The sequence below is a fragment of the Grammomys surdaster genome, unplaced genomic scaffold (genome assembly GCF_004785775.1).
Source record: "Grammomys surdaster isolate TR1022 unplaced genomic scaffold, NIH_TR_1.0 139, whole genome shotgun sequence".
NCBI lineage: Eukaryota > Metazoa > Chordata > Mammalia > Rodentia > Muridae > Grammomys > Grammomys surdaster.
Genome location: NW_021604597.1, coordinates 1,910,951 through 1,934,005, shown reverse-complemented (window position 1 = coordinate 1,934,005; position 23,055 = coordinate 1,910,951). Strand labels below are relative to the sequence as shown.

General features: G+C 37.1%; 1 protein-coding gene across 1 annotated transcript in view; it reads right to left on the bottom strand.

Moving 5' to 3' along the window:
• Positions 1-23,055, bottom strand: part of Naa15 (N(alpha)-acetyltransferase 15, NatA auxiliary subunit) — a 63,999-nt gene that overhangs the window by 35,296 nt on the left and 5,648 nt on the right. The window contains exons 2-6 of the mRNA XM_028763593.1: positions 9,070-9,154; positions 6,625-6,729; positions 3,527-3,684; positions 2,582-2,716; positions 1,502-1,655 (exon numbers count right to left, since the gene is read on the bottom strand). Of these exons, the coding sequence (XP_028619426.1) occupies positions 1,502-1,655; positions 2,582-2,716; positions 3,527-3,684; positions 6,625-6,729; positions 9,070-9,154 (637 nt within the window). The remainder of the gene's footprint in view (positions 1-1,501; positions 1,656-2,581; positions 2,717-3,526; positions 3,685-6,624; positions 6,730-9,069; positions 9,155-23,055) is intronic.

Sequence of the window (23,055 nt, the reverse complement as noted above, 5' to 3'; positions counted from 1 at the left end):
TCAGAGGTGATAAGCAATGAAATCTTTAGAATTAAGCAATATTGTCAAGGGTGTTTCAGAATTCGGTAAAAATTAAGACTTTGAATTTTAACATGACATTGGGTTCTCAACCAAGGTACATTTAACAGTACTTCAAGACATTTTACTTGCTCTTCCAACAAGAGTAACCTCTGTAAAACAGTAAAAGAACCCTACACAGAAGAGATATCCAGTCTTCATAAGCCAGGACAGAACATCAACAGATCAGGCTGGAAAAGGCTAATCTATAACAACATAAAAAGACCTGGTAATCAACTAAATAATCAACTAAAAAAATGAACAAGAATTATTAAGTTTTTTTTTCTCTCAGCCTAGGAATAAATGGCAGCATTAAGAGACATTTACTTCGGGCTGGAGAGATGCCTCAGTGGTTAAGAGCACCGACTGCTCTTCCAGAGGTCCTGAGTTCAAGTCCCAGCAACCACATGGTGGCTCACAACCATCTGTAATGGGATCTGATGCTCTCTTCTGGTGTGTCTGAAGACAGCAACAGTGTATTCCCATACATAAAATAAATAAATCTCTTAAAAAAAAAAAAAAGAGAGAGAGAGAGACATTTACTTCAAACACAAAAGAATACAAATCTTGTTCCTTTCCACCTAGAATTTATGGTCTTTTCTGTTTTCTCAAAGAAATGCAGATAAATGATAAAAAGATATTTTGGTTTGTTTTTGTTGTTGTTTTGAGCTTTGTTTTGCTTGTTTGCTTTCATTAAACACAGGATCTTATTCTAGAATCCAGACTGACCTCAAACTCCTGACTTAAGACCCTTCAGTGCAGGATTATAGAAGTGCAGCACTACATACAGCTCCTTTTCTGTATTTTAGTAAGGACTAATTTATAAATATATAGTACTGGTAAAATCTGACATGCAGTACTTACACTGTAATTTTTTCCAACAAGTTATCTCTAACATAGTAAATCTTGTTTTATAAAATTACATTTGTGTTTTATTCGAATCCTGTAATGATGGGGGGGGGGCAGTACTTGGAATTGAAACTCAAGGCCTCACACATGGTAGACTAGTATTCTACAATGAACTATACCCCTAGCCCTGTATTTTCAATACAAAGGTACTTTACAGAGGGGATGGCTACACTGGCAGTTAGCCTAACCTTGTAGTCTTATTTACTCCCAGCCACAGAATATAGACCAGGAGTTTGAGACCAGCCAAGAGGACACAGCACAGCCCCCTTTAAAGTAAACAATGAAAAATCAAAAATAAAAATGCTTTACCTAAATCATTTTTAGATTTCTGTGCCTTTTCTTCTCAATTGACAATCTCCATCAGTTAATAATATTTTCCCACATCACAAATCATTCAAAATGCTTCATGAATAATATACATTTTCCCATCTTCAGCAAGCTGAATTTTATATGGTGACTGTCAGTAGCAACTATGACTTTTCAGTCTGCCACTGGCTATAATTAAAAGTTACAGTGCTATATATTTTTTAAATACCTTTGGTTTCTTCAACAGCAAGTTTATCACAAATCTGCTTTTCATAGGTACAAAGATGTTCCAAGGCTTCTCTATAAAGACCTGCTTCCCGAAGAACTTGATTCTGATATAAAAGGAGTTCACTATATTCATAATCCACTTTATCAGGAGATGTCTGCATGAAGACACACAGAATGCTAATAAGAATCTTATTTTTTGTATTAGAAAATTATTTACACACCCTCAAACAAAAGACCAATTGATAGCAATACTTTTAAAACTCCTAAATATCTGTTTAAGAAATGTTAAATAAGTATCAGCAGTATCAGCAATAAATAAATGGAAAGAGGGAAACATGCAATAGAATGCAAATAAGAAATCTAGAAAAAAATGGTGGAGTCAGAGAATTGGACTTCACACCTGTCACTGTAACAGCTGAACCAGGCAATGAATGCTAAAGGCCAAAATCTGCTCACAGATGAGCTGGTTCAGTCTTTGGCTTTTATAAATAAAAAGTAAAACAACTAGTTTATGGCTACAAATACTATCCAATACAGTAATAAATGGATCAAGCAAATTATGTGCCAACTGATGTGCTGAACTGAATCCATCGGTCTATAGATTTCTTCGAAAAGTACAGCTTTAACTAACAATTAGGAAAAGCAAACAAATCCAAACTCAGGAACATTCCAAAAGCATTATTGTATGCACAGCAAAATAATAAATAAAAAAAATACAAACTCTTTAAAACCGCTTCAGATATATGCTCCCCAAAGAAATGATTAATACGTGATAGGTATGATTCAAAACCAAACAATGGAATTGGAAAAAACTGTTAGAAAGGAAAAAAAACAAGACAATTTACACTATCTACAACTTAGAATTAATCTAATCTTGATAATCCATCATAACATCGTCAGTAATAACAACCAGAGTAATTCTTAGGAGCATATGAAGTATGTACAAGAGCCTGTCTGCAATCATTTAAGGAACAAAAAGCAAGCCGATAGACATTAACCACAGAGATTTTCAGGTATGTATATAAACTTCTTTCTTTCAATTATACTTTGAATCAGACACAATAAACTGTCTTGTTATTACCTGCTGTGTTTTCCTAAACTCTTCTAAAATTTTTGCTGCCATTTCATAGTCTTCTAATAAATGGTAAGCAATAGCATAACCAATCCATGATGCTCTCTGTGCAGGTCGAAGCTGAAGCAACTGGTATCTTGTTTCCTTCACAGTGTGTGTGTGGGGGGGGGGGGGGAAAAAAAAGACTTATCTTAGTTTCACAAAGTGAATACCCCTCTATTGACTAGAACAGGAGGCCCTGGGTTCAGCCCTCAGGGCCCTAAGAAAACAGAAGATCACATTACTTTGGTTCAGAGTTATTCACGCTATAATACAAAGCAGGTAAAAATTTTAGAAAAATTTCAACATCAAATATTATATAGCTGTATAGAGACAAAGCAATACTTTGAAGCCTCCAGTGCTAATCTTATAGATTTTTTTAAAGCTTGATGCCAGATATCCCTATTTCCTGATTTCTTCCACAAAGGCAACAAATGAAATACTTTAGTAAGTACAGTGCAAACATTTAATAAGGTATTTAAAGAAAACAGCGTGGCAGCCATTTCCATGAAGAAATAGATTAGAGAGGAAATAACAAACCCAAGACTGATTTATGGGTTAAATGGACCACTATTGAACTATGTATGTAAAATATCAATGAATATAAAAAGTCGAACACAAAATTTAAAAACTTACTTTAATGAAAACGACAAAAGGTTAGATTATTAATTTTTAATAAAGTGATTTTAACTAAAACTTTAATAATATTTTTTAACAGTTCTATATATTACTCCAACTCTATCCCTCAACAAAATGATCTGTTTTTAAGATCTATCTGTTCCAATCACAGATGTAATCACTAAGAGGGTGGGGGTGGTCCAAAAATGGAAAGAATTTTTTTATTAGAATATATTCAAAGTTCTGAGTAACAAGATTTTTCTCTTATGGTAAAAATAAAAAACATCTTTTACTTACCCTATAGCCCTCAAGATCTCGCATTTGAATCTGAAGTAAGGAAAGATCTCTTAAGATCTGAAGATTGTCTTTATCCCATTTCAGTGCATTCCTGTAGCACTTAATGGCTTCATCATACTTCTTGTCTGACCTCTGAAGAAGGCCATAAACATGCCAACCTAAAGGAACTTAGTTAAGGATATATATAACCTGTAGGCGGGCAGTGGTGGTGCACGCCTTTAATCCCAGCACTTGGGAGGCAGAGGCAGGCGGATTTCTGAGTTCGAGGCCAGCCTGATCTACAGAGTGAGTTCCAGGACAGCCAGGGCTACGCAGAGAAACCCTGTCTCAAAAAAAAAAACCAAAAACCAAAAAACAAACAAACAAACAAAAAAAAGGGATATAACCTGTATATCAAGAAATACGATTCTCAGTCAGGTATGGTAGCATATGCTCTAATCCCAATACTTAGAAAGCAGAGACAGACAGATAGACTTCTAAGAGTTTTAGGTCAGCCAAGGATATAATATAGGGATACAGGTTTTACATACACATTTACCAAACAATCTCCCAAAAAACTTGAAAAGCTAACCTCATTTGTAAACTTCTGAATGTAAATAGGGACACTGGGGAAGAAGACAAAGATAAATGAGAATTAAACAAAGGGAAAGGAGGAGAGCTTTTGAAACCATAGATAATCAGGGCTCACCTGTTAACACTATAACCTCAAACAAATTAGCCTTATTTTGCTTCTCATTTACAAAATGTAAATAAGAATGTCTACACGATAGAGCAAAGTAATGGTAATGAACTGAAATACTATTCATGAAAGTGCTTGGTGGCTGGAGAGATGGCTCAGTGGTTAAGAGCACTTGTTACTCTTCCAGAGGACCAGAGTTCAATTTCCAGCAACTACATGGTAACTCACAACTGTCTGTAATGAGGCTCCAAGTGACTTGAAACCTGACAGACACACATGCAAGCAAACATCAATGTACATGAAATAAAAGTAAATAAAGTATTTAAAAAAAAAAAAAAAAGCCGGGCAGTGGTGGCGCACGCCTTTAATCCCAGCACTTGGGAGGCAGAGGCAGGCAGATTTCTGAGTTCAAGGCCAGCCTGGTCTACAGAGTGAGTTCCAGGACAGCCAGAACTACACAGAGAAACCCTGTCTCGAAAAACCAAAAAAAAAAAAAGACAATGCTGCTACATGGCACAAAGTTCCCAAAAGTCACGTCACATATAAAATCAAAACAAGTAATTGTTACAAATTTTCAATAATTGGGGTTTTCTTTCCAACATTTAGAGATCTTAGACTCTACTAAAGGAAGCAAAAAAAAAAAAAAAAACCAAAAACAAAAAACTTGAATATAGTCCTAAGAATAGCAAAAAGGAAGGAGGCCATTTTACTGCAGTGCCACTGCAATCACTCAGCCCTACTACCCTTTTGCTTTTCTAGTCTATCTCTTTTTAAACCCCAAAAAGTAAAACAAATGAGTCTTTAATACTCCTTCCTAAACAGCCTATCATCTTCAAGGAGTTAACTTTCTTTAAAAGTTTGTCACAACTGGAAAGGCAGCTCAGGCATCTTGGGTTCGGTTTCCAGCACCTACAGAGGTGAGTCATATCATTGCTAAGTCCAGTTCCAAAGGACCTGGTATCCTCCTCTGGCCTCCAATGGCATGGGGCAGTCATGTGGTATATATAAATATATGTAGGCAAAAGACTCACACATAGATAATAAATTTATTTTATTTTTTTTTTTTTTGGTTTTCAAGACAGGGTTTCTGTGTAGCCCTGGCTGTCCTGGAACTCACTCTGTAGACAAAGCTGGCCTCAAACTCAGAAATCCACCTGCCTCTGCCTCCCAAGTAATCAATCTTAAAAACAAAAAACAAACAACAACAAAAAAAAAAAACAAAAAAAACATAAAAACAAAAAAAACCCACTTGTTCTATCTACTGTGGGTAAGCAAATCCAGAGCAGAATGTTGTATCACCTGATATGGAAGGGTACCTCCAACTGTGGTCCTGAGCTCTCTCTGGCTTACCTTTCTAGTACTCTGATCACTCTTTTTTGCACTTGTGTTTTCAAGATTAGTGGAACGTATTTGAACAAGCCACATTTTATATACTCTCAAAGTGTTCTATATAATAAGCATCTAGTATTTTCCTTCAACTATTGATTATTGACTATTGATTTCCTTCATCTGTACTGTCTGTCCTAAGAGACCACTAAACACTTGAAAATGTGTTAAATGACTCAGCTCTTAAATGTTACCAGCCTACAAAACAGGGATTATCCTTGATAGAGACTGAAAAATACCAAAGCACATTTTTTTCTCTTTTCCCTCATAAACTTCTACTCAAATCCAGCCCTTGTCAATCCCTTAACAAAATACAAATTATGTTATGTATTTCAACATTAAGTCACTACAACTGGTATAGTGTGGAAATCCCCATTTCACAAATAAGGAAACTTGGGTAACAAAAAGGCTGAGGAGAGCTTCAGATCTAAGAGAACATACTGAACTTATACTTCAGTCTATGCTCTTACTCAATATAATATATAGCTCTGTAATATTCCTTGTAATATATCTCTCTAAAGTTATGATCATGGTGAATGAAATCACCATGTACCTGTCTCAGAGAAGTCTGCTGTTCATACTACTTCTGTATGTATCATCTAGTGAGTCATGTTCTCTCCTTCATAGATGGCACATCCTATCTGTATCTTCACATCACAAAGGGGCTAACAAGTTCCCTGAGGGTTTTTGTACAGCTTCCTGAAGGCTCTATCCCCACTCCCTTGACACTTCTCAAACAATCCTATTTGTTAACACCATCACTCTGTGATGAGGCTTCAATGTATGAATTTAAAGGGATATGAGTATTCCAGCCATAGCAACACTCCCTCCCAAAGTAAGACCAACATCAGAGATAAAATTTATTTAACATAGATTGTTAAAATACAGTAGGTATATTAGAAAAAAGTTCCCTGTTTTCAGTTTAAGAAAAAATCATTTCCTCAAAGTAACAGGGATTTACATTTCTTGACTCAGTTTGTTTTCTTATATCAAAACAGCCCATTCAATCTTTAAATACATTTCAAAAGGATACACACATGACTCTTTAAGTCATTTCTCAAACCTCTGCGAACCAATTCATAAGCTTCTTCCTTTTTTCCCAAACAGTTCAACGTTAATCCTTTCATAGCCAAAGTTTCTATAGTTCAATAACAAAGGAAAAAAGAAGGCAGAAGAAAGTAATCAATACGAAATAACTATAATCTCAAAAACAAACAGCACAAACATTTCAAGTTTAACAAGATGTGTCCAGGTATGTACAGAATTCAAATATTTTTCAAAAACTGACAAGGCAAGTAAGCAAAAACCTCTAGATTCTGTTTTCTGAGGCACTCTTAGATTTTTTTTTTCCTTAATGAATAAATAAAAGATAAAAGCCTAACTAGGCATGGTGGCACTTATCTTTAATTCCAGTATATGGAAGGCAGAAGCAGACAGACCTTGTGAGTTTGAGGCCTGCGTGATCTACTTAGAAAAGTTCCAGGTTAGCCAGGGCAACATAGTAAAAACCGGTCTCTAAATAAATAAAGCACAAATATCTGACTAGCCAGACTACTCAGTAATAATCAATCTAATGGCATTCTTAGGCAAATTCACGAGATGACTACATACCTATTCTTTTAAAATACAAAACATTATTTTGAAAACAGACTTTGTTTCTATGAACCTAAGTTATATGAAGACTCAATCAATTCTTTATTAAGATACACATAAATTATCTACAGTTCTGATTCTCTCTCTCTCTCTCTCTCTCTCTCTCTCTCTCTCTCTGTGTGTGTGTGTGTGTGTCCTACGTGTCTAAATGTGTTTGTAAGTGTGGGTGGGCACTTATGTTGGGGTCAGAAGACGACCTTGGATTTCTGTCCTTGCTTTCCACTTTAAGGCAAAGCCTCACTGTTATTTACAGCCACGTATGCCAAGATAGCTGGGCTTCTAGTTTCTGCAGATTCTCTTGTCTCTGCATCCCATCTCCCCATAAGTGTGCTGGTATTACAGGTGTACATACTACCTTGTCTGGCTTTTCCTGTGGCTTAGAGGAATTCAAACAAAGATCCTCACATTTGCTTTAGCAAGTACTTTACCCTCTGCTATCTATATATCCCCTACATTTCTAGTTTTCAGAAATTTATTATTGAGTCTTTTGGATTACTATAAAGAACACAGTTAAAGATGTCAAAATCTCACCATTTCTAATCACCAGTTTAAAAAGAGTGTTGTGAGAAGTAGTAACTTTTCAGAAAAGAAAAATTTCTAACTGTATAATGCATATTCCTATGAGAGTTAAAATAGACTCACTGTGATTTAGTTGCCTAATTTTTTTTGTATTTGCCTAATTTTTAAGATCAATTTTTAGAACTCTAGAAAAGAATGAAGATGTGTATGGACTGAGCTGTATGCACGAATAGTCCTTGTACTGAGAAGGCAGCAGAAGGACCATAGGTTAGAAACTGGCATGAACTCTGTTCTTATAAACAAAATAAAGTCTTCAGGTGTTCTATGTCTAAAATTATCTCCAGTAAACTCGTGATACTTCTATTCAACCTCATTTCAGTCATGTTAAAATACAGGGAAGGGGTACATTTCAGAAAGGAAGAGAGGAAAACCTACTCTAAATTCATATCATAAGATATGACATTTTCTGCTAATGAAACTACTATGATTAAATTAGAAGTTCCATTATAGTATGCATATTTTACAAAACAGAACCTACTATTCAGATATCAACTGAAAGCAGGTTTTCAAAAAGGAAAAGGAGATCAACTTAGGTATTTTTAGCATCATTGCTTCCACCTTCAAACTGCGGCATATGTAAACTCTCAAGCATGGGCAAACACCCAACACATGCAGTAAGGGAATGGTGAAAACTTGCTAGTGAACTGTCATCCTCCCTCCTCAATACAGTGTCAGTTCACCACCAATGAGCCATTTCCCAATCTGTATAAATCAGACCCACAAAACGTTATTTATTTTCCTCTTATTTCTTTTCAAGTTTAGTCACACACTCACCAACTGTTCTACAATCATCTAATCACCTATCTTATTTAGACAAAAGCTATGCAACTGGCTGTTATAAACACAAACATCTCACACACGACTCAGTTGTGATGAGCTAATTAAGACACAATAAAAATAAGAGAGACTAAACGGTCACTTTCTGGGCAAGCTTATAGTAAAGACTAAAGTTCTTCCAGCACAAAGTTCTAAAGTGAAATTTTCTTATTAACACTTTAACTTAAACAATCATCAGGTCTGAATGGGTTCTGCCTTTCCAGAAGAGCTAATACAGAAAAAAAGAAACCAAAACTTAAATTGAATGTGCTATCATTTTCTTGGTATTTAACTAAAAATTCATTATAAAATTTTATCTCCCCACAGTTGTTAAAGGTTCACTCTGGAAAATAATGACAGAGTAAACTAAGAGAAGCCAGATCCAGTTCCAGGAAAGCCTTGTATTTAGATGTGTAGTGTTTGTTCTTACCTCCATGCTCTGCAAATTTGGGATTGGAAAGGATTTGTTTACAGAACTTCAATCCATTTCTATACTGTTTATGTTCATAACATCTCTGTCAAAACAAGAAAGTATGTCAGTTTACCAATAAATGCAGAAACATCCCAAGTTCCCTACTAAATTTTTTGCTACTAAGCAATGTTATTTTCAGATTTTAGTAAGTCCCACGGAAGGGTTACCAAAGAAGGATGAGGATGTAGTCGAGTGGTGGCAGAACACTTGCCTAATACACCAAAGTTCTAGGTTCTATCTTCAGCAACAAAAATTTAAAGTAGAACAAAGTATAAGGTACAGATTTGAAAAATCAAAAACCTAGTAACTGAGTAATAGGAAAAATGAAAATATAATTTAGAAGGTACAGACCAGGTGTGGTGGTGCACACCTGTGTCTTAATCCCAGCACTCAGGAGGCAGAAGTAGGTAAGTCTGGGAGTTTGGGGTGAACATGGTCTGTATAGTGAGATCCTCCCTTAAAAAAAACCAAACAAACATATAAAAAGATGAAAAGGAAACAGGAATTATGGTTTAAAATTACACTTTTCTAGCCAAGGTAGCCTTTAAGTGTAATAGACCAAGTAAGTATATGCAAAATGACAAGAAAAAAAAAAGAGCATATATACACTACAGCAGATTGGCATGGGGGTGGGGGGGCAGAAAGAGAAGGGGAGGAAAAAAGTTGGGGACAGGCCCCACCACTGCATATCACAGAGGTGGGCTGGAGGAGAGAAAAATGCAGTTAGGAAAGGTGCAGAAGAGGGGGGAAAAATCACAAGGAAAAGATTTTGATTTCAAGTATATACTGTCAGAAATAAACAGTGAAATCTGCTTGTTTTCTAGTTCTATTTCTTCAAATATCCTTTTCCATCTTTTCACACTCCCCAGTGAGTTCCTCCTCCCCAGTGAGGTTTCTTTTGGGAACAAATAGATGGGTTCTCTCTTGTAATCATGTGATGATAAGAAAATTGAGACTGTTAGCATTCAGAGTATGTACTCATGCCTACCATTGGGTTACTGTTGTAGTATCTGGTATTTTCCTAATCTTCATCTGCTTAATGGTTTTTAGCTGTACTTTATTATTCTTGTGTCCTCCAGGATGTGTTTATATTTCTCTTCAATGTTTAGGATTCCTTTAAATATTTTCTGAGGTGCCACTAAATGTGGTCATAAATTCCCTTTGTTTGATCATGGAATGTGTCACTTTGTCATGGAAGGATGACTTTGCTGGATATACTAATCTAGCTAAGTGGTCATTGTCTTTCAGACTTTTGAGATATACTGGTTTGTGTCCTCTGGATTTTCAGAGTTTCTGTTACTCCAATGGATTTGTCTTTATATATGACTTGAAGCCTATCTTTTGCAGTTTTCACCCTTTTTCTTGTTCTGTATGCTTAGTGTGTTCAGAATGCTTACACTTTACTGTAAGGAGGCTCTTTTCAGGTCTTTTCTGTTTGGGTGTCTCCTACCTAGATGTCCATCTCCTCCCCTGGGTTTTGGAAATTTCCTGCTGTGATCTTATTGAATGTGTGTTCTAAGCCTTTAGCTTGCACTTCTCTCCTCTGTGCCCATGGAGCACAGTGTCCCACATGTCTACATTCTTTTCATGTTCTATTCTATCTATGCCATTGTCTAACTGTTCTGATCCAGCTACCTTGTCTTCAAGTCCTCAAATTCTTTTGTTCTGCTTTGGTTTTTTGGAGACAGGGTTTCACTGTGTAGCCTGACTATTCTGTAACACTCTATGGAGACAAGACTGGCCTAAAACTCAGAGATCTGCTGCCTACCTCTTCCTCCCAAGTACTGGGATTAAAGGCGTGCACCACACCCTCACACCCTCATATTCTTAACCCACTTACTCTATTAGTGAGGCTTTCCAGATCTTTTTTACTCAATTTACTTTCTCACTTCCCAACTTCCAAAATTTTCAGTATTCCTCTGTTAAATTCCCCTTTCACATTATGTTGGTGTTATTTCATTCATCTCTCTGTTTCTGTTCTCTGAGCTCCTTCAGAAATGTATTCCTGTATTCTTTGACTTCACTGTTAATCTTATAATTGTTCTTTTGAATTATTTAGGATTCCATCTTATTCTCATGGAGTATACTATTATAAAATTAGCAACTGTGAAGACTTGTGTTCTCCGATTTCCATGTTTCTATGTCTCTGAAATCAGATTTGGTGGTTAGCTGAATTTTTTACTTAATTGCATTGTTGTTTCAGTCCAAGTATTTGCAATATTCAAGAGGTTTACAGTAAGTAAGGCACAGTTTCTTCCTACTAGACTGGAGGTGCAGCTTACAACTAAGCCCTCAGCTCAGTCAGCTAGGCTTCATCTCTAGCATCACTTTGAGAATACAATACTATTTTCTGACACAACCACAAACAAAAGACAGTTTACTGTGAAAATACAGTAAAAATAAAAGTTCATCCCTTCAAATCCAATAATTTAGAAGGGAGGTAACAAGCAAAGGACAGGATAGTGTACACTAAGGTATTCATTAACTAAAGGTAAAAATGGAGAGAGAGATATAGGCAGATTAAGATTGATGATTAATATTAGAGCAACAGATTAAAAATAAAATACCAGCCTAGTGGTGGTGGTACGCACCTTAAACCTAGCATTCAGGAGGCAGAGGCAAGTAGACCTCTGTGAGTTGAGGTCAGCCTGATCTACAGAGTGAGTTACAGGAGAGCTAGAGCTACACGGAGAAACCCTGTCTCTAAACTTAAAAAGAGGAGGAGGAGAAAGAAACACAAACACAGTGGGGAATATTAGAAAGAGGAAAAAGTGCGACTAGAGAGATGGCTCGGTGGCTAATACTTGTACTTGCAGAAGTTCAATTCCCAGCACCCACACAACAGCTCATAACCATCTCTAATTCCAGTTCCAAGGGATTTAACACTCTCTTCTGACCCCTGTAGGCACTAGACACACATGGTGCAAACATATGTGCAAGTAAAACATATAACATTTTTTTAATCTTAATAAAAAAAAGCAGAGATAGTAAGGAGGAAAGGAGATGATAGGGTGGCTCCAGCTAAAGAACAAAAAGAGAAAGGCTGGAGAAATGGTTCAGTGATTAAGAACTCATACTGATCTTGCAGAGAGCTTGAGTTAGGCTCCCAACATCTACACTGGGTGGCCCACAAGCACCTGTAAATACAGTCCCAGGGGGATCCAATATCTGGCTTCCACAGGCACCTGGACTCATACTACAGACACACAATTAATTTTAAAAAATAAAATAAAATAAAATAGAAACAAATAACTCTAGCACTTGGGAGGCAGAAGCAGGTGGATTTCTGTGAGTTTGAGCCAGTATGCCCAGCATGAATTATATAGTGAAGAACATTCCAGCCAAGGGATATATAGTGGGCCTTGTCTCAAAAACACAGAACAAAACAAAAACTTTAAACAAACAAGTCAAAGAGGGGATGGGAAGAGAAGGGAGGGAAGAGAAGAGGAAGGAAAGGGGAGAAGAGGAGAGTAAAGGAAGTATAACCAAACAACCTTAACTGATCTCAGTGCTCAGCAGGGAAACTTTTATTCCCAGTTCCAGAATAACCTATGTTTTGGGCAAGACAAAGCCAGTCCATTAAACTGAAGCTAAATATTAAATAAAGGATATCTGGCACACGATGTCCAAGGTCAAGCCTGCAACACTACAGCATGAAGATGAAGAGATTTACCAAGCCCAACAATCTAATTGAGTAGCAGTAGCTCCTCAATTAACCTCAAAAAACACCACCGGGAGGCCCATGATAGACTATGTTGCTGTGCACAGGATCAACAGTAAGCGGACTCAGCCACTTACTTTAAAAAAGGCTGATAGCCACAGGAAGTTGGGAAGGGAATGGAGGAGTTGAGGGCTTAGATACAATATAAATACACTGTATTAATATATGAAGTTATCAAAGAATTTTTTTTAAAGAAGGAAAAGAGAACAAAGTAGCGTTACAATCTATGTTGTCTTTGCTGAGTCTGGTAACTGTCATCTTCCATGCAGCAGCTGCTCAGTTAGACTGTCCTGCCTCTAAGCTGTCTCTGGGGACAATTGGCTGTGGGGGGCACTACAAAACTATGCCTCTATACAGTCACTTGTATGCCTGGTGCCCACAGAGGCCAGAAGAGGATGATGGATTTCCCTAGATATCTGGATTTTAAAATGGTTACAAGTTACCATGTAGGTGCTGAGACTCAAACCTGGGTCTTCTGGAAGAACAGCAAGTGCTCATAACTGCTGAACCATCTCGAGCGCCTTATCATATATTTTACAAAATGAAAAAGTAACCTGATATACTTAGTTTTCCATAACAAATCACTAAATTAAATTTTAAAAATGAGCTTGCAATTCCTTACCCAGAAACCATTTTGTTTCAGGAATTCTTGCAACTTCAAAATTGGGAATAAGGATTTCCTTTGTATGAAATGAATGTTATATATGTTCTATTTGTCTGTTTTCTATGTTAGTACAAAATTAAAAATTATAGAGCTCATCTTATTAAAATTAATACTATGCTATAGAAAAAATGAAACAAAAAAAGGTAATAAAACAGAATGAACTATTCTAATAGATAATAAAATCTCATCTCTGGCACTCATACTCTGAGAGACATCTGAATGACTGCCATCAACTTAGACACATGCCAAGTATAAAAGAATACAGCAAATATGAAAATATCTGTTAGCATCTGTTGGACAAAAGCAGCCCAAGACTATTATCTCAAAAATGAAGTAAATCCCTGCTTCTGCCTAAAGCATTTTCCAGACTGCAGATTAGACATAGAGAAACAGTTCAGTAGTTTCACAATCTGAGCAACTATAGAATAAGAAACTGCTGAAACAGCTAGAATCTTTCCAGAAAGGATCACAGAGAAGTTGATAGATACAAGCTTTAGAAATGTCCATGAGACTCTTTCGTAAAAGATTAAGTTGGGGAAGGCCCACATCAGACTGAAGTCAGAACAGCTACAGAGCAGCACAAGCCTAACAACTACAGGTACTCAGGCACCAAACACCCAGGAAACAAATCTTCACTAACACTAGTGGATTTAGCAGAGATCCAGACTACTCACTCCCTGGGAGGAAGACTCAGATCTACCTTTATTAAAATTTTAAAATAAATCTTCAGTCTGTGAGATGGTTGGACAAGTAGTTTATACCCACTGTCATGCCTGACAGCCTAAGTTGGACCAGTATGATGGAAGGAAAGAACTTACTCACAAAAGTTATTACCTAATCCCACACAGATGGACATATGCACTCACTAAATAAATAAAATGTAATTTAAAAAAATTAAAAAACATCCAAGCATTGGTAGTGCACACTTTTAATGCCAGGACTCAGGAGGTAGAGGCAGGCAGACCACTGAGTTCAAATCCAGTCTGGTCTACAGAGTGAGTTCCAAAACAGCCAAGGCTACACAGGGAAATCCTGCCTCAAAAGAACTTAAGAATGAATGCAACCATTTACATTATAGTATTTGTATATCTGTTAATTATTTTACGTATATAAATCTGTGCTAACTTTTTTGTTTTTGTTTTTGTTTCTCTGTGTAGCTCTGGCTGTCCTGGAACTCACTCTGTAGACCAGGCTGGCCTCAAACTCAGAAATCCGCCTGCCTCTGCCTCCCAAGTGCTGGGATTAAAGGCGTGCGCCGCCACCACCACACGGCCTGTGCTAACTTTTATTTTCATGTGTGTAGTCTTGTATGATTGTTATATGGTTCCTTAGAGGTACAGGTAGTTTGTTAGCTACCTGTAGTAAGTGCCTGGGTGTGAATTCAGATCTCCTGACAGAGCAATAAGCATCTTAACCACCGAACTATCTATCCCTCTCTAGGCCGCACATGCTTTCATTTTATTAAAGTCTCACTTTTCTGTTTTGTTGGGGACTTAATTTTTGAGATAGGGTCTTTCTACGTAGCCCAGATTAGTCTAGAACTTGGCTTCCAGAGTAGATCACTGAGATTACACACATGTATCACCTTGCTTATCTTTGTGATGCTGTGCTAAGCTTAGGCCCATTTGCCCCATATGCTATACATTTAGCTTTTATTACAATCTTTGCACAATGCAGTGTCTTTTAGGAACTTGTATGCCCTGATACAGACAGAACTCTTTATATACAAAGCAATCAGAAAGATACTTTTTTAACAATATAATTTTAAGTACTACCTATCTTATGACTTTTTAACAATTTGTGTTTTATATATGTATATTGGTGTTTTCCCTGCATTTATGTCTGTGTGAGTATGTCAAATTCCCTAGAACAGGAGTTACAGACAGTTGTGAGCTGCCATGTGGGTACAGGAAATTAAACCCATGTCCTCTGAAAGACCAGCCACAAAGCCATTTCTCCAACCCCATTACAATATTTTAAAGGAATGTTAAAAGGTATAGATCCATCAACACATAAAAAGAAAAACAAATAAACAAACAAACAAAAAAACCTATCACTCTGGCTCAAAACGGATTTTCAACAAATACTACAGTTTGCAAAAACTCATTTGATCCAGTCCTTAAACACTGATTCTCAGAGTATCATTTTATGTAGACCCTATTATCATGGAGAAGAGAAAAAAAGATTGCTATTTATTTGCTTGGTAGAGCAACATGTCTGAAAGTAGAAAATTCACCCTAATAGTATGCTCCCCTACTCCTAGCTCTCTTTATAAAAAAAGCAAGCTTTCATCTCCCCCTTTATCTAAACAAGATAAAACCTCAAAAATCAAAACAAAACCAAACATCCTTAGAGTTTCCTTGGAAAATTTAATAGATATCTCAAATTACTAACAGAAGATAATCACAGGATAGGCTATGAGGGGTTGGGGGTGTCCTTAGATATGATGGCACACACCTGTAACTGCAGGACTCAGAAAGGGGACTGCTGCAAATCTGATACCAACCTGGGCTAAATAAATGGTGAGTTCCAGACCAGTACGAGCTACAGAAGATTGTCTCAAACACCAAACTAAGAGAAGCAAAGAGCACTGGCTTCTCTTGCAAAACAAGACCAGGTTCTTTAATTCTCAGCATCTACATGATAGTTGTAACAAACTGTAGCTCCAGTTCTAGGGAATCCCATGCCCTCTTCTGGTTTCTGTGAGCACTAGGCATGCACATGATACACACATATATATGCAGGTAAAACACTCATATACACAAAATAACTTTAAAAAAAATCAAAATCAAATACTGGGCAATGGTGGTGTACACCTTTAACCTCAGCACTTGGGAGGCAGAAGCAGGTCAATCTCTGAGTTCAAGGCCAGCCTGGTCTACAAAGTGAGTTCCAGGACAGACAGGGCTACACCCTCTGTCTCTAAATAAATAGATAAATAAATAAATAAATAAATAAATAAAAACAATAATAAAATCAAAAATTAAAACAAACACCAGCTCCATCATTTATTTCTACACAACTTTGGTTTTATTTTAAAATAGGGTTGGACAGAGTGAGCAGGTGCTAGACCTAGGCCCCCTGCACATAGGTAGATGTGCAGCTTGTTCTTCAGGTGGATCCCTGCCCCCCAACTCCCAACAACTGGAGCAGGGGCTGTCCCTGAACCTCCTGCTTGCAGTTCCCATTCCCCTAGCTGGCTTTTATGGCCTCAGCTGGAGAGGACACAGCTAGTCCTGCAGTGACTTGATATATGTGTCTGGGGGTGGGAGAGGGGGGCGTTATATCCAGAGGCTTCCCCCCCTTCTCAGAGAAGGAGAGAGAGGAATTGGAAGAGGATCTTCAAGAAGGTGTACTGGGAGGAGGAGGGTGGCTGAGATTGGAATGTAAAGTGAACAAATAAATTTAAAAGAAAAAAAATAAAAGGAAATATGGTTGAAAGGGGCTGGGCATGATGACACATGCCTTTAATCACAGCACTCAAGAGGCAGAGGCAGGCAGATTTCCTGTGAGTTTGAGGCCAAGCTGGTCTACATGAAACCTTAAACTTAAGGAATTATTTTAAAAGAAACAAGCAATATAATTCTTAACAAGGAGGAAAAAGCAACTATATGCAACAAATTGAACTAGGTTTTTTGCTTCTGGTTTGGTTTTTTTTTTCTGTTTTGGCAGAGGATGGGGAAGTCATACCGGAGACTAAAACTGGAAATGTGAAATTCTCTCTAACACTGAGTTACGTCCCTAAGCATTGGGTTTTGAGGCAGGATCTTACAAAGTAACTTAGAATGACTTTGAGCTATATCCCAGGGATGACCTGCAACTCTTAAATTCTTCCTCTGCTTCCCAAAATGCCATGACTGTCACTACTATTGGCTTGAACTTTTCCCCCCTCTTAAAGTCTCAACTTTAATTCAAGTTTATGTGACAAGCAAAGCATGCTTAGAGTTTAGATATCTAAGTGTGCACTTGCTATTCTGGAGAAATCCCTAAAAGCCAAGATCACAAACCATTAAATGAAGTTCCTTCCACATCCTACTACACACATTGAGAACTGTCATTCTCAAATCCTCTGGCATTTACCAACAGCAGAACTACAAAATGACTTTTTTTTTTTTTTTTTTTGGGTTTTCGAGACAGAGTTTCTCTGTATAGCCCAGGCTGTCCTGGAACTCACTCTGTAGACCAGGCTGGCCTCGAACTCAGAAATCCACCTGCCTCTACCTCCCAAGTGCTGGGATTAAAGGCTGGGATTTAAGAATGAACTTTGCTAATAGTTTTCTCTCATCAACATGAGACTGTCTGAGCCAGGTGGTGGATGCCTTTAATACCAGTACTTGGGAAGCAGAAGCAGGCCATATTTCTGTGAGTTTGAGCCCAGCCTGGTCTACAGAGCAAGTTCCAAGACAGCCAGGGCTACATAGAGAAACCCTATGTCAAAAAGCCCCAAAATTAAAAAAACTAAAAACAAAAACTCCACCCTACCTTATTTGCATATTTATATTCACGGTTATAATATTATAGTGGCCCCACTCTAGTTGTGTGAAAATCACTTGTAGAGTTTATAAACACAGAACAGGTCTCATCCTTTCAATCCGTTCAATCTTCCTAATGCTGCAACCCTTTAGTACCCCAACCATAACATTACTTTCACTGCTACTTCATAACTGTAATTTTGCTACTGTTATGAATGGTAAGGTAAACATTTAGAAGACGCCACCTAAACACAGGCCCAAAAAGAAATGTTAGGTGCAGTTCCTGGAAGAGAAACTTCCTAATATACAATTCTTTGCGTATGCTCTCTCATGGAATTTTTATGTCCAAGCACTTTTATGAATAAAAAAAATACATATTTGAATCAATCCTCTACCCTTCTCAGAAGCAGAAATAGTACAGACAGCAAGATAGCACACTAACAAGAAGAATCCATCCAGTTGAGTTCATCTATCAGTAGCACTCCAGTCCTCCAATCCTGTTCCCCTCTGGAAAACTCTAGTCAGTGTTTCATGATGACTGGGATAGCAGTTCTATTATCAAATAATGCATCTATGTGAGCCCCACAAATGACCCTAGACTATATGGCTTTGCAAAATCTACAGAATGAAATGTAAGTTCAGTTCCTATAAAGCGTTTGTTTCCTTTGTAAGAAAAGGGCATTATCTATTAAGGTGGTATACACCTTTAGCCAGCACTAGGAAGGCAGAGGCAAGTGGAGTTCCAGGACAACCAGGGCTACACAGAGAAACCTCTCAGAAAAAAGAAAGATTGAAAAATAAAACAGAAAATAAACCTGAACTGTAGGTGTTATTTTTTTTTTTAATTTTTTTATCCTCCTCAAATAATCAACCAAATGTTTGTATGTGTTAATCTGGCTTGCCCAAAATCATTTTTAATTGCTTTAAATTTTCATTTTATCTCCTGTGTTGAGTGGTTTGCCTGTATGTATGTATGTATGTATGTATGTATGTATGTATGTACACCTCATTGAGTGTCTGATACCCATGGAGATCAAAAGATACCAATTAAGGATGCTCATGAGCCACCATGTAGATGCTGGGAGCTGAATCCAGGTCCCCTGCAAGAGAAACAAGTGCTCTTAACTGATGAACCATCTCTCCAGTCAAAAAAGATCACTTTTTAAAAATTCATTCAAGCTGGGCTGTGATGGCGCACACCTTTAATCCCAGCACTTGGGAGCCAGAGGCAGGTGGATTTCTGAGTTCGAGGCCAGCCTGGGCTACACAGAAAAACCCTGTATCAAAAAAACAAAAACGACAAAAAAAAAATTTAAAAATTTATTCAAACAATATAGCATTTTTAAATATATGTACACTTTGTCAATTTAAATCAAAATATAACAAATTTGTTCGTTCATACCACATCTCACTACAAAAAAAAATTTAGAGCAAAAATTTAAAAGCAAATAATGACAACTATATTAACAAAAGATTTTTATTCTCAATTTTTTATACTGTTAAAATTTTGATTTTTATATCAGAATATGATTTACATTATACCAAAACTGCATTTAGTATTCTGTTCTTTTGTTTTTGTTGGTAGTGATGATTGTTTGTGGAAACAAGTTCTCAACACATAGCCTTGGCCGGCCTGGAGCCCACTATGTAGACAAGGCTGGCCTCCAACTCAGAGATATACCTGCCTCTGGCTCCTGAGTGCTAGATTAAAAAAGCCTGTCCAATCTTTGTTTTACTCCTTGAGACAGGTCTCATTATGTTGCCCAGGCCAGCCTTGACTGAATTCACTCTGTAGCAAGCAGTCCTTCAACTTGCTAGCCTCCTGCCTCAGCTTTGCTAGTGCTAGAATTATACTAGATGTGGCTAAGCTTGCACTACCAGGCCCAGATACTGATTTCATATATTTACAGAAAAGAGAGATACTGCAATATATATACAACATAAAATGTCCAAATCAGGTTAACTAGTACATCCATCAATTCAAACAGCTATGTGTTGGAAACATTCAAAAATTCCCTCTGCTAGATGTTTTGCTAGATAATTAACTGTTGCCAACCAGAGCTGAATTACTGTTCTACAGAACACTGGAAGTTATCCCTCCAACTGTCCCTTGACTCTATAACGATCTCCTCTCTTTCCTCCCTAGAACTCTGTTGTACTCTTTTTTCTTGCTCTGTGGACAGGGTCTCACTAGATTTGCTTAGCTGTCCTAGAATTTATAATCATCCATCCTGTCTTCCTAATGTTTCATCAGGCCTGGGTCAAGCCAGTATAGTCTTAAGGAGAAAGAATTGCTAGCCCAGCACTTCATCACTAAGCTACACTCTCAGCCTAAAGTTAATGTACAGAAGGTGACCTTACAGTAGGTACAAGTTTATTTCTATTTTAATCCACAAGGGTTTTTTTTTAAATTTCAAATGTATTTATTTTGTGTGTGTTTGCACACTACCACAGCACACATGTGAGAGTCAAAGGACAAGTTATTGGAGTCTATTTTCTCCTTTCACCATGTGTGTTCTGGGAATCAAACTCTGATCATAAAATCTGGCACCTTTACCTACTACTAAACCATCTCACTAGCCTAAACCACTCCATCTTAAACTGGTCCCAACCCTTTAAGACACTAACTTAAGTGTCATTAGCTATAACTGACCCTTGAGAGTTGGAAAATAATTTAAAATGTAGCAACAATAAAATGTCTTGGGGCTGGAGAGATAGACGGCTCTTAACTAAGAGCACTTACTTGTAGCTCTTACAAAAGACCTGCCTAGGTTCAATTCTCAGAACCTATATGGTGGCTAACAACCATCAATAATCCCAGTTCCAGGGAATCAAACAGGCACACACTTGGTGCATATACATGCATGCCAGCAAAACATTAACACACGATAGAATAAAAAAAAAGTTTCTGAATGTGCAAGAAGCAAAAAGTAATTCATAATCAAACATGTAATCCAAGGTATTTCTGGCCAAGTTCACTTACATCACATTCTACAGCTCACTTCAGCACCCTTGGTCCCAAACACATAACATATGCCCATTGTGCTGCATGTACCATCAAGCCGTATAATACCGACTAACACTGCCTGGAGCACTTGATCTAAGATTCAAGACCAGTTACACTATGACTCACAAGCATTTTACAGTACATACGGTTTTCTGCTCATAACTTGAAAACACAGACTATATTTCTGAGCATACTGGTATCAAATTATAAATTACTGTACTTTAGATTACACTTTTAGAAATGTTGAACTGTAAAACTATTGAATTGCTGGCTTGAGATTTACCTTTAAAAAAAATCATTTGATGACTTTTGGTTTGAGATTAGGACAACTCTGAAAAACACTAACAGTACTTGATATTCTGCAGCACCAAATATTCAGTTGAGACGTAATTCTTCATGTAAAACTAAATAAGCCCATATAACTGACTAGTGTATGTCTAATTTCATTCCCTATTGCTGTAATAAAATATGACAGCTGCAACTTAGGAGAGAGAAAGGGTTTTTTATTTAGCTCACACTTCCAGGTTACAGTGCATCACTGTAGGAAGTCTTTGCAACAGGAATTTGAGAGCTGTCTTAGAAAGGGTTTCTACTGCTGTGATAAAACACCATGACCAGAAGCAACCTGGGGAGAAAAGGGTTGATTTTACTTCATCTTTCTTCCCTCTGGATCCACATGAGGGCTGTGTTATGTACCCCCAAACACGCAAAATAAATAAATGTAAAACAAATTTTAGCTAAATTTCTTAAATTATTTTAATGAAATTCATTACCTTGCATAACTAATATATGCTAATACAGTAAGTTTTGTAATGAAATAAATGTCTTTATGATCAGTTAGTATCTGATCTGAATATCTATTTTATGTCTTCCATACAGAATTGTATAAAATTTTCTCAGGCAAAAGGAGATCACAAGTGGAAAAAGTTTAAGCAGCCCTTGTTTACATGCATACAGTACAGGCAGAAGTGTATTAAAACTAGTTTCAAAAAGAAGGAAACCACTTTCAAAGTTAACTATACTCAGCTACAAAACTGGAATGTCACACTAAAACTTAAATAAGTAGCTAAGACTGGCATGTATGTCTGATCTCCAACGTGGGAGATGTAAAATAAAATTAAATTAAAAGGCAGAAGACATTTCCTATGTATAACTATGGAAATCTACTTGCTAATAATTCCTAATATGAATTTCATCTGCAACTAAAACTAATTATCATTAGTTATAAAGACACTTCTTTCTTTTTTCTCTCTCTCTTCCCTCGAATCTCTCCCCAAATAGTAAATACTAGGTAAGTATAATTTAATTGCCCTGAAAAAATAAAGTCTGGTTTCTCACTCCTAGCTCTAGCTACGAACCACTATAACTTCAATCTGTTTACTTAATAAAAACATATGCATGACACCAGCAGGATAGCTCAGTAGGTAAAGATGTCTGCTGCCCAGCCTGATGAACTGAGTTTCATCCCCAGTACCCACATGGTGGAAGCAGAGAACCAACTACCACAAACTGGCTCTGATCACCACACACCCCACTGCAGCATATGTGTATGCATGCATCCACAAGTGCACACACATCCACAAAATAAATAAATAAAAATTTAAATTAAAAGTCTGTCTTTTGGGGCCAGAGAGATAAGTCAGTGGTTAAGAGCACTGGCTTCTCTTCCAGGTTCTATTCCCAGCACCTACATGGTGGCTCACAGCTGCTATAACTCTAGGATATGAACCCTTCATACAGACATACATACAGGCAAAACACCACCACACACAAAATAAATAATTTTTAAAAAAGGTCTGCCTTGCAAGGTTTTGAGATTAAGAAAGAACTCATAAAAAGTATACTGTAAGAGAAAGGCATGGTGGCACATACCCATAATCTAGTACTCAGAAAATTGAAGCTACTCTATAAATGATCCAGAACAAAGCCTCAGAAATGGAAGCTGTTAAGTAAATCACAAACTACACCAAGCTATTACCATTCTCTTAATCTTTTTCTAAGAAAGAAATATTTTGTCCTAAGTTCATCAAACTACTAAGACTAAAATTCAAAGCAACAATGAGTAACAGTAGTTAAGCCC